The 14,063-nt window shown below is 35.4% G+C and overlaps 2 protein-coding genes across 2 annotated transcripts; one reads left to right on the forward strand and one right to left on the reverse strand.

The window, feature by feature from the left end:
* The first annotated feature begins 193 nt into the window (after positions 1–193).
* On the forward strand, positions 194–3,173 carry LOC140766157 (uncharacterized). Its single transcript, XM_073105611.1, has 4 exons — positions 194–517; positions 613–756; positions 1,511–1,719; positions 2,782–3,173. Exons 1-4 carry the CDS (start codon positions 276–278, stop codon positions 2,937–2,939), a joined length of 753 nt encoding a protein of 250 aa, XP_072961712.1. The 5' UTR covers positions 194–275; the 3' UTR covers positions 2,940–3,173.
* Positions 3,174–3,322: 149 nt separating this feature from the next.
* On the reverse strand, positions 3,323–12,979 carry LOC140765059 (ABC transporter A family member 7-like). Its single transcript, XM_073103975.1, has 18 exons — positions 12,899–12,979; positions 11,254–11,623; positions 11,067–11,146; positions 10,815–10,959; positions 10,341–10,460; positions 10,112–10,236; positions 9,094–9,252; positions 8,457–8,619; positions 8,252–8,377; positions 8,081–8,164; positions 7,615–7,973; positions 6,895–7,098; positions 6,374–6,483; positions 6,205–6,289; positions 5,586–5,714; positions 5,393–5,498; positions 5,064–5,152; positions 3,323–4,991 (listed from the first exon to the last, which is right to left on the reverse strand). Exons 1-18 carry the CDS (start codon positions 12,977–12,979, stop codon positions 4,680–4,682), a joined length of 2,847 nt encoding a protein of 948 aa, XP_072960076.1. The 3' UTR covers positions 3,323–4,679.
* Between the last annotated feature and the right edge of the window lie 1,084 nt (positions 12,980–14,063).

Consider the following 14,063-nt stretch of genomic DNA (forward strand, 5'->3'; position numbering starts at 1 on the left):
GTCTTGAAGGGAAGTTGAAGAGGGAGTACAAAAACGGAAACAAAGCGACAGTTAGTTTTGTATCTGAATCCGGTGCTAGAATCCAGGATGTAGCCGGCTCTAGTTTGGAACAGGCGTTAGATGAAGTCGGTGATTCTGAACGATAAATATCCGACTCGTTCTTCTCCTGCTGTAGACTTTATCATACTCGGCGTCTCTCTCTCTCTATCTTTACAAATTACAACGCCGCCCCAGCTTTATAGAACGATCTAGAGATCGAGAGATCGAGGTCATCCATGGCGGACTACCACTTCGTGTACAAGGATGTTGAGGGCGCAAGCACTCAATGGGACGACATCCAACGCCGCCTCGGTAACCTACCTCCAAAGCCTGCCCCTTTCAAACCCCCAGCCTTCGTTCCCGCCGATGACCCCGACCTCGCGCCCAAATCCAAAGATTGGATCGACGAGCGCACCCAAGAGGAGCTCGAAGACCTTGAAGATGACCTCGATGACGACCGATTCCTCCAGGAGTACAGGTAATTCTCTACTGCTAGAACCTTCTCTTTTTCCCCTTCTTATTGGTTTTGGTTCTGCGATTGAAAAAATATTCTTTTTTTTGCTAACGGTGAAGGAAGAAAAGGCTGGCCGAGTTGAAGGAGGAGGCCAAGGTGGCTCGATTCGGGTCGGTGGTGCCTATATCCGGATCCGATTTCGTCAGGGAGGTGTCGCAGGCGGCCCCCGATGTGTGGGTCGTCGTGTTCCTCTACAAAGACGGGTAATTTTGCTAAGATATGGTTCCTTTTTGTTGGTTTCCATGATTTGTTTAGGGGAAATCCGGTGTTTTCTTTATGCCGCTTTCTGCTTTTGGATCCGTAATGCTTATCGAGCAGCAAAAGAAAATGTGCATCAAAGGTTTGATTTTGATTAATCCAGCACGAGTGATTAAGGTTTTTTTTCTTAACTGGATATTAGTTTTCTACACTCTGATGACGAGCTCAGCAATTTGTACCGTCGTAGATGCTAACTTCAGGCCTTGTCCTTTTTCTTTGGTTTCAACTGATACTATTCGTTTAGGTGATTCTATTTGAAAATTTCCATCTGGAAATTAATCATTTTTTGTATTTGGTTTAGCAAAATTCTATCTTTCCATTGAAAAACAATTTGTTGGCTAGAATTCATTGGGGAAAGTCTAAGATTTTTATATTACTTTCATTTTTTGTACTTATTAGTCAGCAAGTTCAATAAACATTAGGTACTTAATATAAGTCCTGGATCATGACTCAGTGGAGGCATAACTTAATTGCACATATTGGTTATTATGCTGTTGTGGAATCAGATGATAGATCTATGAAATCTTGGTCACTGCTTGATACCTATATCCATACTCATTTTATAGCAGGGTTATTATATTCTTTTAGTGTTGTTTGTTTCTGATCTATCACATTTTGTGCTTAGATAAGTGATTTGGTTTGAATACTTACTAATAGGCCTTTTTCATTTTTTGGATCAATGTTGTGGTATGATGGCAGAGTACCAGAATGCGGATTACTTCTGCGTTGCCTGGAAGAACTAGCTACCAAATATCCAGGAACCAAATTCGTTAAAATAGTTTCCACTGACTGCATTCCAAACTACCCAGATCGGAACCTTCCGACCATATTGGTTTACAACAGCGGTGCTGTGAAAGGAACATATGTGGGGTTGCATCAATTTGGCGCAAGGAAAAGCACACCTGAATGTAAGTTGTACTGAGGTCATTGCACTTCCTTTTTCTCGTATCTTCTTTGCTAGTTCATTTTGCTTTGTATAAATAGTTGTGATGGGAATTATCATGATTCACGGATCATTTTCCATTTATGGTTTTTTTCTCTTTTTCTATTTATAAAATGTTTTGATTTTCTCTGTCAGTTCTACCTTAATAGCTGTTTCTGATACACATGTTTTCTGGCTAAGAGTAGCAAGACTAATGGTTTCCAGACAAGTTACAGATATTCTCAGTATTTTTTGTCGGTTCTGAGTAAAAAGACTTATTTCCAGCCAGATAACCATTTCCCCTAAATTCCATCATCTTGGAAGTTGCAGAAAGATTCTTTATTTACTCACTAACTATCTGTTTATTTGGATGTAATGCCTTAAATGCCTATTTAAGAGCATTTGCATGCTCTTGTAAGTAAGGTCTTTCTGTTTGTGGTGAAGAGAACGGGCTATTATTGATGGTATGAGTGATGATACCAGAGAATTTCAGTTTATATCTTTGGATCAATCTTCCACGTTCTTTTTCTTGGATTTACTTGTGAGACACTTCTCCATTTCTGACTACAAGTACCGGTGAACAAAGTTCTCAGACAGTTTGAAATCCAGTTGTTTGCATGAAATTCCTTGTTTGCATTTTCTTTCATCTGGCAATATTTGTGATTGCGACCAATTCTTCTATTGATATATGATACTTTGACCACTTAGCATGTGCAAGATTCTTCTTGCATGCATCCTTTTTTTTTTGTTATGTGCATCAGAAAGCTCCAACTTTTGCTGCTTTCTTGCAATAGCTTAGCTCATATTACATCCATGAACATACCAACTAGGACTTAGTGTTAGTACCATCAGAATGATGATCTTTTTTGAGAATAAGAATGGTCTTCTTTCTGTTATTGTTGACTGAGAATATATAATACATTGAAACATTACTAGATTGCATTATATAACTTTCCTGAAGAAAGCAGATTTGCAAACATAGAGTAGCAGCCTTGAATCATCATCTGTTGACGGTTATACTGATATAGCAATATTGCTCTTATTTCAGCTGTCGCATTAGCCCTTTGCCAGTCTGACCCAGTGCTTAATGATGGCCAATGTGGGAAAGATTCATCAAGGCATACCGTCATAGAAGGAGTTCGTAGGAAGTTCATAGAGAAAGTTGTGACAGAGCATGAAGATAGGGATGAATACTCGAGTGATTAGATCTTGTCCTTGTGGTTAATCTTTCTATTTGCAGATTTGTAAGACGTAAGGTTTTTGGGAAAATATTTCCATCTGATTTGGTGAAGGTGTATGCTAGAAAGAGTTGCTTTCTACCTGTTTATTAAAGAGAGTAACTTCCGGGAACTTTCTGGCTGCTGTATGGGTGAATGTTTCAAGTGCTTACTGTTTTGTTTAGTACTACCAATTATGTATAACTTCCTTTTGTTTCTTTGATGGGGATTGGATCTTAGTGGATAGTTGTGTACCCTTGCACTGATGGCTTCAGCTACTTGTTTGACATTAAGGTCTCGCTTACTTCAAAAATGAAGTCAATTATTCCTCTTTGTTATTTTCAAAATAAAGTTTTTATTTTAAAAATAATTATTTTTATATTTTCTTGTATTTTAAAATAAAGATGTAATAATTATTTTTGATGTAATATAAAGGTGAAGAAAAATATGTTTTGTTTTTATGAAATTATTATGAATACTATTTGATTTGATATAAAGTAGATTAATGGGATAGATTTTAAGGGTAAATTAATAATTAAATTTGGTGTGTGGTATAAAATATAATTTTGATGAATAATGTTTGTATTCTAGAATAGGATTATTATAATATTTAGTTGTTAATCTATAATAAAGGATTGTATTTTGGAATAAGAAAAAAGTTATCCGAAGTGAACAGGGCTTAAAGCTTTTTACTGGTTTGAAAATGCAAACCATGAAATAAAAATAGAATGGAATGTGCTGTCTTCGCAATATTCTTAAGTGAAAGGAGGATAAGAATCTTTTCTATGCTGTGAAAGTATTATTATCTTGCATATTTTTTATAGCCTGATTTGAAATTCTGTTTGCAGCGCTTCATCTTGATACTTAAGGCAGTTTGAATGGCAAGAATTTCAGGTACAATGTAATTCCATCACTCCAACTGCAGGGACAATCTGATACCGCCCTCAACACTATTCCAAAGAGAATGCCTTAAGGTGCACTCTTTGCTTCCTGCTCTATTATTGGTTTATATATATATGAATGATGGATATAGAAGGTAACATTTTCCATTATTATTGCTCGATGACATCAAATTATATAGTCACTTTCCTGTGATAAAGTTTAAACTGGAGTATAAACGCATTTTTCTTATTCACGGCTCACGAGGGAATGATAAAGGACAAAATTGATGAGGGATAATATAGATGGATCGATCTCTAACCAAGTTTCTTCCACATTGCTGTTGAGTACCATGGAAGTTCAATTTTGAAACCATATGATGAGTATTCCGATAAGGTGAAGTGAGTCCAATCAAAATTAGATAGAATCTCTCTATCATTTTTGCAGATTCCTCGTGTACACTTGCTGGAGAGGGTGACTGAAGAGAAGGTTAATATCATCTACCATTTACATGAAGGACACGATTAACTTTTTGAAACCCACACTGGAAGAAGAAGAAGAAGAAGAAGAAGAAGAAGAAGAAGAAGAAGAAGAATGTTTTCATACATTGGCTGAAAGAAGAGAGATGGAAGTGCAGCAAGCAATTGCAAGGGACATTCAAATCTATTAGCGGCAATGAATTTGTACCACTGAAAGTTCCTGGAGATGACATTAATGACAAAGGAAATTAGCAAGGCTCAGCATGAATAGCTCAGCATATGAAGTATTAAAATGATACCAATAGTGCAGGAAGCAATATGATCGTATGAACCTTTCTTCTTGACACAGTCCGATTCGAATATTTTGCTGATCAGAAACTTTCATCATGAGATACATCCACTGATTCTGCCCCTTTTGTAACTTTTATGAAGACATCTTCCATGGTGGTATCAGCTAAACCCCATTCATATACAGTGAACCTTTCCCTGGCTAACTGGACAGCTTGAAAAATATCAGCAATTCTTACTCCGTTTTTTGGCAATTCAAATTTCTGACTTCCTGATATACTATATATCCTTTTTGCATTGGGAGAGAGTTCGCGCACTAGAGTCACCACGTTCTCCTCATTTTCCAAAGACGTCGTTATGCAAAAGACATATGATCCTCCATATCGAGTTTTTAGCTGTCACGAATCAGCATCCGTAAGCTTTTGATACACAGGCTACTGTTACATTGGAGATAGAAAGAAACTTGCCTCCGAAGAAGTTCCTATGCATTGGAGATTCCCATTGACAAATATCCCTAAGCGATCACATAAGAGTTCTGCTTCTTCCATCGAGTGTGCTGAAATTTACAGCCATACAGATAATCTTGTTAGCGAGTTGTAAGAAAGTTAGTAAGAAATATGATATTTGAAACCTCTAATCAGAACAAATACTGAAGCCACAATTTTTTCATGAGAGAAATAATATGAACCAGAAATGACATTGCTGCTGACAAACCTTAGAATGGATTCATTAGAGCCCATTAATTTAGTACTGGAGATTATTAGTAAGAATTATTGCTCGGTTCTGCTTTGCTTACTAGTAAGTATTATTGCTCGGTTCTGCTTGGCTCTCTCCACGATTTGCCACATTAGTTTTCTAGTAGCAGGATCCAATCCAGTGCTGGGCTCATCCATGTAAACAACCTAGTGGATTTTTCGAATATATACAGTCAGCACGGGTCAGAATTAAAACAGAATCACGGGAAGGAAATAGTGTAATAACATGCATACTCTAGGATCTCCTATCAATGATATAGCAATGCTAAGCCTCCTTTTCATGCCACCACTATATGTTTTAACTTGTTTATCAGCTACTTCAGTCTGTTGTAGCTCAACATTTCCTAAAGATTGTTCAACTTCCTGCAAAATCGTACAAAATCCAGTCAGTATGGAATATAGTAATACGAGCTCTTAGGATAAATTATTGTGGATGCTCACCTATCTCTGCTCTGCATATTATATTAATTATTCTAATGATCATCAATGGTTAATACCTAGAAGTTGCTTCTCCTACTCTTTTGTGAAGTTCTTCTGTTCTAATCTTATGTTTATACAGATGCAGTTAACTATTTAGGTGTTGACCTTTGTCCTTCTTTATAACTGCCTGCCTTATATTATAGTCTGCATTATCATAGGATGTTTGTTAAGTAAATATCTTATAGGTTAATGATTGATGATTGATGATTGATGATCTAATGGAGATATCTCAGAGTTACTATCTGTATTTCTACTCATCTGCACTAACTCTACTGATTAGTATCCATTTCCAATTGAAAGGCTTGGTTAAGGTTCCATGCAACAATAAAAAATATAAAGATGAAATGTTAGGTCTGTCACCTCTTGCACTTACTTTTATTAGTTGGGAGCCTTGCAAGTTCTTCAATCGACCATAAAACAGTAGATGCTCTCTAGCTGTCAGCATTTCCCAGATCATACTGCATTTTTTTTCAGCAAAGAGTAACAGTTACATATCTGATCATCTAATACCAAGATTAGTTTACAAGTAAGTGTTATCTTACTCCTTCTGTGGACAAACACCGATGCTGGTGTAGATTTTATCGAAATCAGTTTCGATGCTTAAACCCTGAAGAAGTGCATTTCCGGATGTTGGTTTTGTAAGTCCAGTCATCTGCAAGATGTTGATCCATGTATGAGTTGAAAGAGAGATAGAATAACAAATCTAAGCTTTGTAAAAAGAATACCAGAAACACAACTGACAAGATATGATATTATTAACATGATTTTATCATAGCTATTAGTGAACCCAATCACATGCTAACAAGAAGAAATCACTCTGGTTAAGTGAAGAAGCACCATATGAACTATAAAAGAGGTCTACCAGAAATAAAAGTATTCTTTTTGATACTGAATAAGTAAAATTTTCTTTTCTGGCATGTATCAGAAGTAAGAAAAACCTTCTGAATCGTAACAAAAACAAAACAAGGTGTGACAGTGATTTTCTGTTTCATTACTACCTGATTTAATATAACAGTATGATCAAAACTGGTTTATAATAAGAGATGGTAGTCATTCCACGAACCATATTGAGTATGGTGGTCTTGCCAGCACCATTAGGGCCAAGAAGGCCAAAGCATTCTCCCCGCAGCAAAGCAAGAGATAAATCTTGAACTGCAATTTTATTCTTGTTCCCATCCCTTCCAGGAAACACTTTCTTGAGTTTGTCACAGATGATGGCGTACCTTTCATTAGTAGATTTACGCAGTTGATCTTCAACAATCTCCCTCTAGATAACATGGAACAATCCTAGAAAGATTAGCAGTTATGCAGTAGAAGAGTATCTGAGGGTCTACAGGAATATGAGAGCAAACACAGAAACAGAACATCTGAAAATAGCTAAGAGGTAATTCTACTCATTCTTAATATTGTTTTTTGTCTTTATTACTGTAGTAATTCACATAACTATGTGGTAAAAAAGAGCTAAATGTAATACTTTTAGTTAGCTTCGGCTACTATCCGATATAAATATGTCATAATTTTGGGATTAGCTCATCTGGACAAATGTCTAGTAAACCTATTTCATGTTCTCATTTCTAACAAGTACTTCAAACTTTATTTTGCATGGAAACTGGAACATGATAGCTTCTGTACAAAGTAAAACTTTGGTCTTGTGTAAAATACGACAGCCTTAGCTACTGGATATCTCTGCTGATATTATAGTTCATGGAATTGGAGACATTAGATTCTACTGAGGAACTTTAAAGAGTGCCATAAGATTGCATTGTAATGCAGTTTGACTTACTTCTTTGATAACATCAGGTTTTTCCACTTGGACGACTACTTCCTCTGGAGCCATCCTTACTGAAAAGTGTCCAACATATAGAGTCTTGAGCCGAAAATAGTCTACGATATGATAATTTCTGATTGTTCTTCTTATCAAGGCGATCTTATCAGCATAATATGCGACAGGAAGAAGTAATAACCATTCGAAAGCCATAATTTTCATGACCTCCTTCAATCCATTTGCAACATCATCCAAGTCATTCCAGCACATTCCAAAAGTTGCCATGTATGCTCCATTGAAAGAGTACTGACTAAATTCATAGAGCCCTCTATATAAGGAAAATGCTGGTATCATCTCCAAAATCCAAACCCAATACCCTAAAACAATATAGAAAAAGAAAACTATAAGTACTTTAGCTAATAATATTCATGTAAAATACTTACAGTCGTAAGAAGAGATCGTTAATTTGACTGGATTTACTTACTTGAGAAAGATGTATCTTCTACTAATGCGCGAAACAAATATCCTACCAAGAAGCCAGATCCAAATATATATATGTACGTGATTGCTATCATTTGAAAGAAAAGAAAAAACCTTTTGTCAGCCATTTGGTAAAAATTAGAAGTGGGATTAAGATCATTAAGAAATTTTGGACCTTGGGCTGTCTTGACATCTGAAAAAAATGCTGCAAGTATGAAAGCAAGCAGTATCTGCAAATTTGCATAAGTGAAATAGAATACAAACTGTAAGCTGTAGTCATTCAACCTGAAGAAATTTAACCCTGTAAAATAAAATAACACCATTAGTTACTTTTTCCATATGAACTGTTTTTCCTTAGTAAGTCTGAAATACCCACTTACCGATGAAAGATCCAAATATCACCAAAAATAGCAGATAGATGACAGATATAAGAAGAAAGTAAGCATATGAAATGATCCAATATGGACCATCTGCAAGACCATGCATCTTCATCATAATTCTTAGTTTGTGTTGCTTCTCATAAACCAGATAAGTCAATATAACCTGCAAAAGAATAGCGAAACGAACAAAATCACCAAATAAATGTAGGGCTTGTTATTAATTTTATCCTATTTCATATGTAAGGTGGGTCTAAGAGAAGGAATGATGCAGATGCAGATGCAGATGCACTGCACTGCTCTCACAGAAGAAACAAAGGAGGCACCTAGAAAAGCTAGTTTAGGAAGGAGTCTTGATCTACAACAATACAAAACCTTTGGGTAATGGTTCCAGCTACATTGTTTTTGTCAAGTAATACAGATAAATCAATAAGTTACTTAAAGTCTAAAATGAAGTAATGATCTGTATTCAGATAATAGAATGAAACTGCCGAAGTTTGTCATTTGTGTTTGAGATCAGAACATAAAGTTCTAATTAGACATATACGAAACCTGAAAATTTGGAGCAAGCCAAAATTTAGTGGTATACCTTTTCTTTTTCTACTTTTACAGGAAATGAAAGATTTAATTGTATACTTACTGGAAGTAATAGCTCAATGACCCACTTGTAGAAAAGTGCACCAAGGAGAGAAGATAAATCTAAGGATATGTGAGTAGCCGGTTTCGGCATTTCTTTGACGAACTCAAGTAGCACTTTTGAACCAACACCGCGTAAGAGCTGGAGATAAGAATTTGATACCTGGATAGGATTCAACAGTTAAAGGAATCAACATAGACAGAAGCAGAAGGCAGTAAAATAAATGTCCATGAATGTAAGGGCTCACTCAAGATTGTGTCAAAACTCAAAAGCGATCGAAAATATCATTTTGTTACTATATAAGAATATGCAGTACACGATATACGGCATCTGTAATTTCACTCAGTGAAACACAAAATCAAGGGCTCAGTATATAAATACATATATACATGTGCTCTCTGTTTATAATACAATATTTAGGAATTCACCTTTATAATTGCAACAGGGAGATAAGAACAATGCTGCAGTACAGTCTGTGCAACTATTTAGGTGGTCATGAAGTTGTTAGTGAACATCATAGTGACATTAAACACTTAATGTGCTTGCTTTGTTCAATGTTCAAGTTCTATCTCTGTGTAGAAATGCAGACTACACAAGGAAAAAGTAGCATAATTTTCTACACAAATAGTGTGCTTTAGCTCCTCATTGTTAAAATTGTCAACTCAGGAACTTTTACTTGTTAGGAACTACAGGATTTTGGTTATAGGGACTTACACATGCATAATGGAAGAAATTAAAACTGAGATGGAAGAAAAAACCAAATCCTAGGACAGGCACACGCGAAGAAAGACACGAAGACAGTCGAAAATCAAAGGAAAAGAAATAATGCTAGTCCAGGAATTTCAGTGTAAGATCTAAAGAATTCAAACTCAATATGCCACTTGAATACCATGCAAAACATTAAGTTGCTGAATATATGATGGAAATAGCATTCTAGGTCCATTTTACTTTCAAATAAAGGCTCTAGTTGTTATTAAGAAAAAATGGAAGATTTCTAGCAAGAAGTTTAGTCTTGCCATACCATATTTACTGAGCGTGGAACACGCATCAATCCAGGATAGCGCCATATAGTCTCATTCTTGTAGGTTGAGTTGTACCAAATAGTCACATTAAAGTTATTTTCATTGGAGTTCGAAAAATCATAAGCTGTAAGGTGAAGAGAAACAATGTGATCCTTCTCTGCTCTGTCAATCACCATGTATGATAATGAGGAGCTAACTAAATATGTGAAACGGAGAAATTAGACTAACCAGAAACGACTTCATTAATCATTCCTTTTCCATTGCCTCGTCGATAGCCCTTAAAGAGCTCATCATCTATCTCTGCTGAACTGTCACGCCATACATGCGAACCTTGAACACATTGGATTTCTGCATCCACATCAGATAATTAGGAAACTTAATTTGGTAATTCGAGAGTCAACATGAAGGGAACTCACAGAAGAAAAATGACGCAGTTAAATCATGAAGTGGCACACAGAAATGACTGTATCAATATGAGGATGATCACATGCTATGTTACCTGATTAGTTGTTCTATGTTTATGAAAAGAAAAAAAACAAGTGAGGATTTTCTCTCAGAGGGTAAATCTCAAACGGGAAGCTTGGCATTATAAGAATGTAGTTAGCTTCAGTAAAATCATTGCAAGAGAATTGTGACATACTTTTGGCATACCTGTTTTGAATAAAAATAAACGAGGTTTTCAAATCCAGAGAGCTCTGATACCTTGTCTAGTCGTAACATTTGCTATCTGAATAGGAACCATATATGTAGAATTTGGTCCACAGAGGGGTTGAAGAAGATATAAAGATCTACCGGAGGCGAAAGCAGGTTCAATGAATACCGAATATCCAGTACTTGTGTCGGTTCCCTGAATTTTTTTTTTTACGCCAAAAAAATTATTAGCCTTACATAGACAATGCATCTGCATAGGAAATCAAGGCCTAGATCCAAGACAATTAACTTCAAGAAACTCACTGGGTTCACCAGCGACAGCGCACTCAAGAAATCTGAAATATTTGTAGGTGTCGCACTCGTAAATAGATTTGATGCCAAGCCTACCAACATCAGCAGTCAGAATTAATTGTAAGTTTGCAGAATAGGAAAACAAAATAGATGAAAGAATGATCTGCGAGAGTCGAAAGATTCTCGCAAGTTTACTCACTGTTTGCAAGAGATTGATTCTCTCCTGTGAATAGCACAGTTGCAGGACAGGACCGTGTCTTTCTGCACGAGTGATCTGGCATATCTGCAACCAGATTATAGTCATTCCGGTGTTCTGGACTAGGAACTTGCAGCAGTGCAGGCCATTTTGGAGGCTGCTGTATTGGACAACTTAAGGACTGTCTCGGAGAGGAGTACTCAATTCCACATACATTCTCGCATGAACCATCTCCATTCTTGTCGACACAGCGACAACCGCAACTATATGCTGCCCTTAGTTCATTGTTGACTATTGTTTGCAGGGCAATCATTATCACACAAATAACAATTGGGAATGAAACAAGACTAATATTCCCGTTCAGGTTATGCTTCTGCAACCAAGAAAGCCAAAATTTAGCAACAGGATTAGTAGATTTAGAAGCCTCCATCTTCACTCACTAGTAACTTCACATTGTATGCCACAATGACAGACTTTCTGAAACAAACACAAAATCCTAATAAACGAAACAAATCGAACATCAGATTAAGTGTTATACCGACAGAATACAATCGAGTGGATATTGTAAGAAAAGTTTTCTTTGAAGACGAGCATTATGAGATCTGAAGGGAGAAATTCGAGCTGCAACATCTCTAAGAGGATCAATTAATTATCTTTCATTTTATCACTTACTTTCCAAAGTACAAAACTAGCAATTCTTTAGAGACAAAATAAATAACCTCATTCGCTTTAGAAATAATAGAAATTCTAGAATACATATTTTCTTTTGTTATTTTTAAAAATAACTATTCTCATATTCACCTATATTTTAAAATGAGAATATAATAATTACTTTTGATGTGATATAATACGAAGAAAAAAATATTTTTTATTTTTTTTATAAATTTACTATAAATGCTCTTTGATTTGATATAAAATAAATTGATGAGATAAATTTCAAAGGGGAAATTATTATGATATTTAGTTATCATCTTGAAATACGAAACTGTATAAATACGAAAAAAATTATTCCTCAAGGGTGAGAATTTTGACCCATCTATTACTCATAAAATTTATGACCGTTACCAAACTACTATTACTTTTATCACGCATGTAGATTTTGTTAAGCGGATCAGTTTCTAAAAGCGATGTATATCAAAACAAGAATTTACCTAGATTATATGGTGCGTACATAGTAACAATTATAGTAATTTTGGTAAATAATTTAAGAACTAAAAAACAGAATGGTAATCGTTTTTAACCAGAAATAGTAGATGGGTCAAACCTGGGCAAAATAAAGACGACCAATATTGTTTCCTTGGATATGTTTCGAGGGAAATATGTATGAGGTTTATGCGACTTTTGCATATATGGTGGCAAAGTTTAAGAGCAAAGAAATTGCTTAAATAATTAGTCATTAATGTATAAGTGCATTTAAACCACGAAAGATAAGATCTATATAAGAAGTGGGAATACTCGAAGTAATGCCTCAAAGGATCATCCAAAATAGAGAATGAAGCCCACAAAACCAAGAGGTCAAAGCTCACCAAGAACAACCAGCTAATATATATATATAGATATCAACAATGTATCAATAAATCAACAAACTAGAAAAGAATTCATAAACAATCCCAGCAATGGCTTAAGAAGGTTGAGGGGATTTTGAGACCTGGAAGACGATGTTCTTTCTGAAAAGAGCATTAGCCTGGGTGAGAAAACTCGCGGGCTTACGAGAAGGGGGAGGAGGCATCATTAATATGTAATCCTCTCTTCAACCTTTCCTAACAAAGTTAATATATATAGATTGGTTCCTCTCTCTCTCTCTTTTGAAAGACTATATATAGGTTTTGGCTTCCACTATGGAGGGCTTTGAAATAATAATAAGAATAATTAACATGAAAAGGAGTTATAAAAAGAACTAATATACTTTATCCCCTGCTCTATTTCTATTGCTCATTTTTAATGTAATGTTTGCACCCTCAATTATTTAATATTTTTTTATCCTCTGACTGTGTTAATAGAAAATGTCACTTGATCATTTTTTATCTTCCTTATTATTATTATTATTATTATTTTTAAAAAAGATTACAATAGGAAATTGATTGCGTGACAGCAGACAATAGTTTTAACAGAAAATTAAGTAGATAATTAATGGTCTTACATTGCACTAACAAACTTAAATTAGGGGCTAATGTGAAAATAGACAATAGTTTAAGGGATCTACTTGTAAGTCCCCCTACACTTTATAGAAGAAAGAGTTTATAACGGTCAACTTTCGCGCCAAAGGTTTGCGTTGATGTGGGGCCCGACTACATTAACGGGCATCCGTTAGGAATGAGGATTACCTACAGATCCAGTCGCAGGACATTTCCTGCATGCAGAGTACTTGGCAGCCTGTAACTGGTTAATAAAAACGAAAAAAATACATATATTTTAACTGATTTAATAACCTCTTAAGTTCCTTTTAATACACCTCAATACCTAGCGAAGCAGCAGCACATAGTTTCAATAGAAAAATGGATCAAATGAATGATATTTTTTCTTTCTGCTTTAAAAAAAAATCTTTATTAAATTAGGCTTTCTTAATTAAATGTTATTTGAAAAGAAAATAAGATAGAAACTAAACAAAGAGTTTGAAGTCTTTTTTCTATTGAGAGAACGATTAATCTTGATCACGTTAATGCACATAATTATAGAACCAGTTAACGAGTAATCTTCGAACGGCATCGTTTACTTGATTAGGTCAGCCGTTATTTAATATCCAAAGTAGGTGTGGGGTCTCCACCCTTAGTTTGACGAGAACTATGGATCTCTTGCCCATAGTGTTAGCTTTT

This window comes from Typha angustifolia, chromosome 8, assembly GCF_048772165.1.
Source record: "Typha angustifolia cultivar Huaian chromosome 8, ASM4877216v1, whole genome shotgun sequence".
NCBI classification, from domain to species: Eukaryota; Viridiplantae; Streptophyta; class Magnoliopsida; order Poales; family Typhaceae; genus Typha; species Typha angustifolia.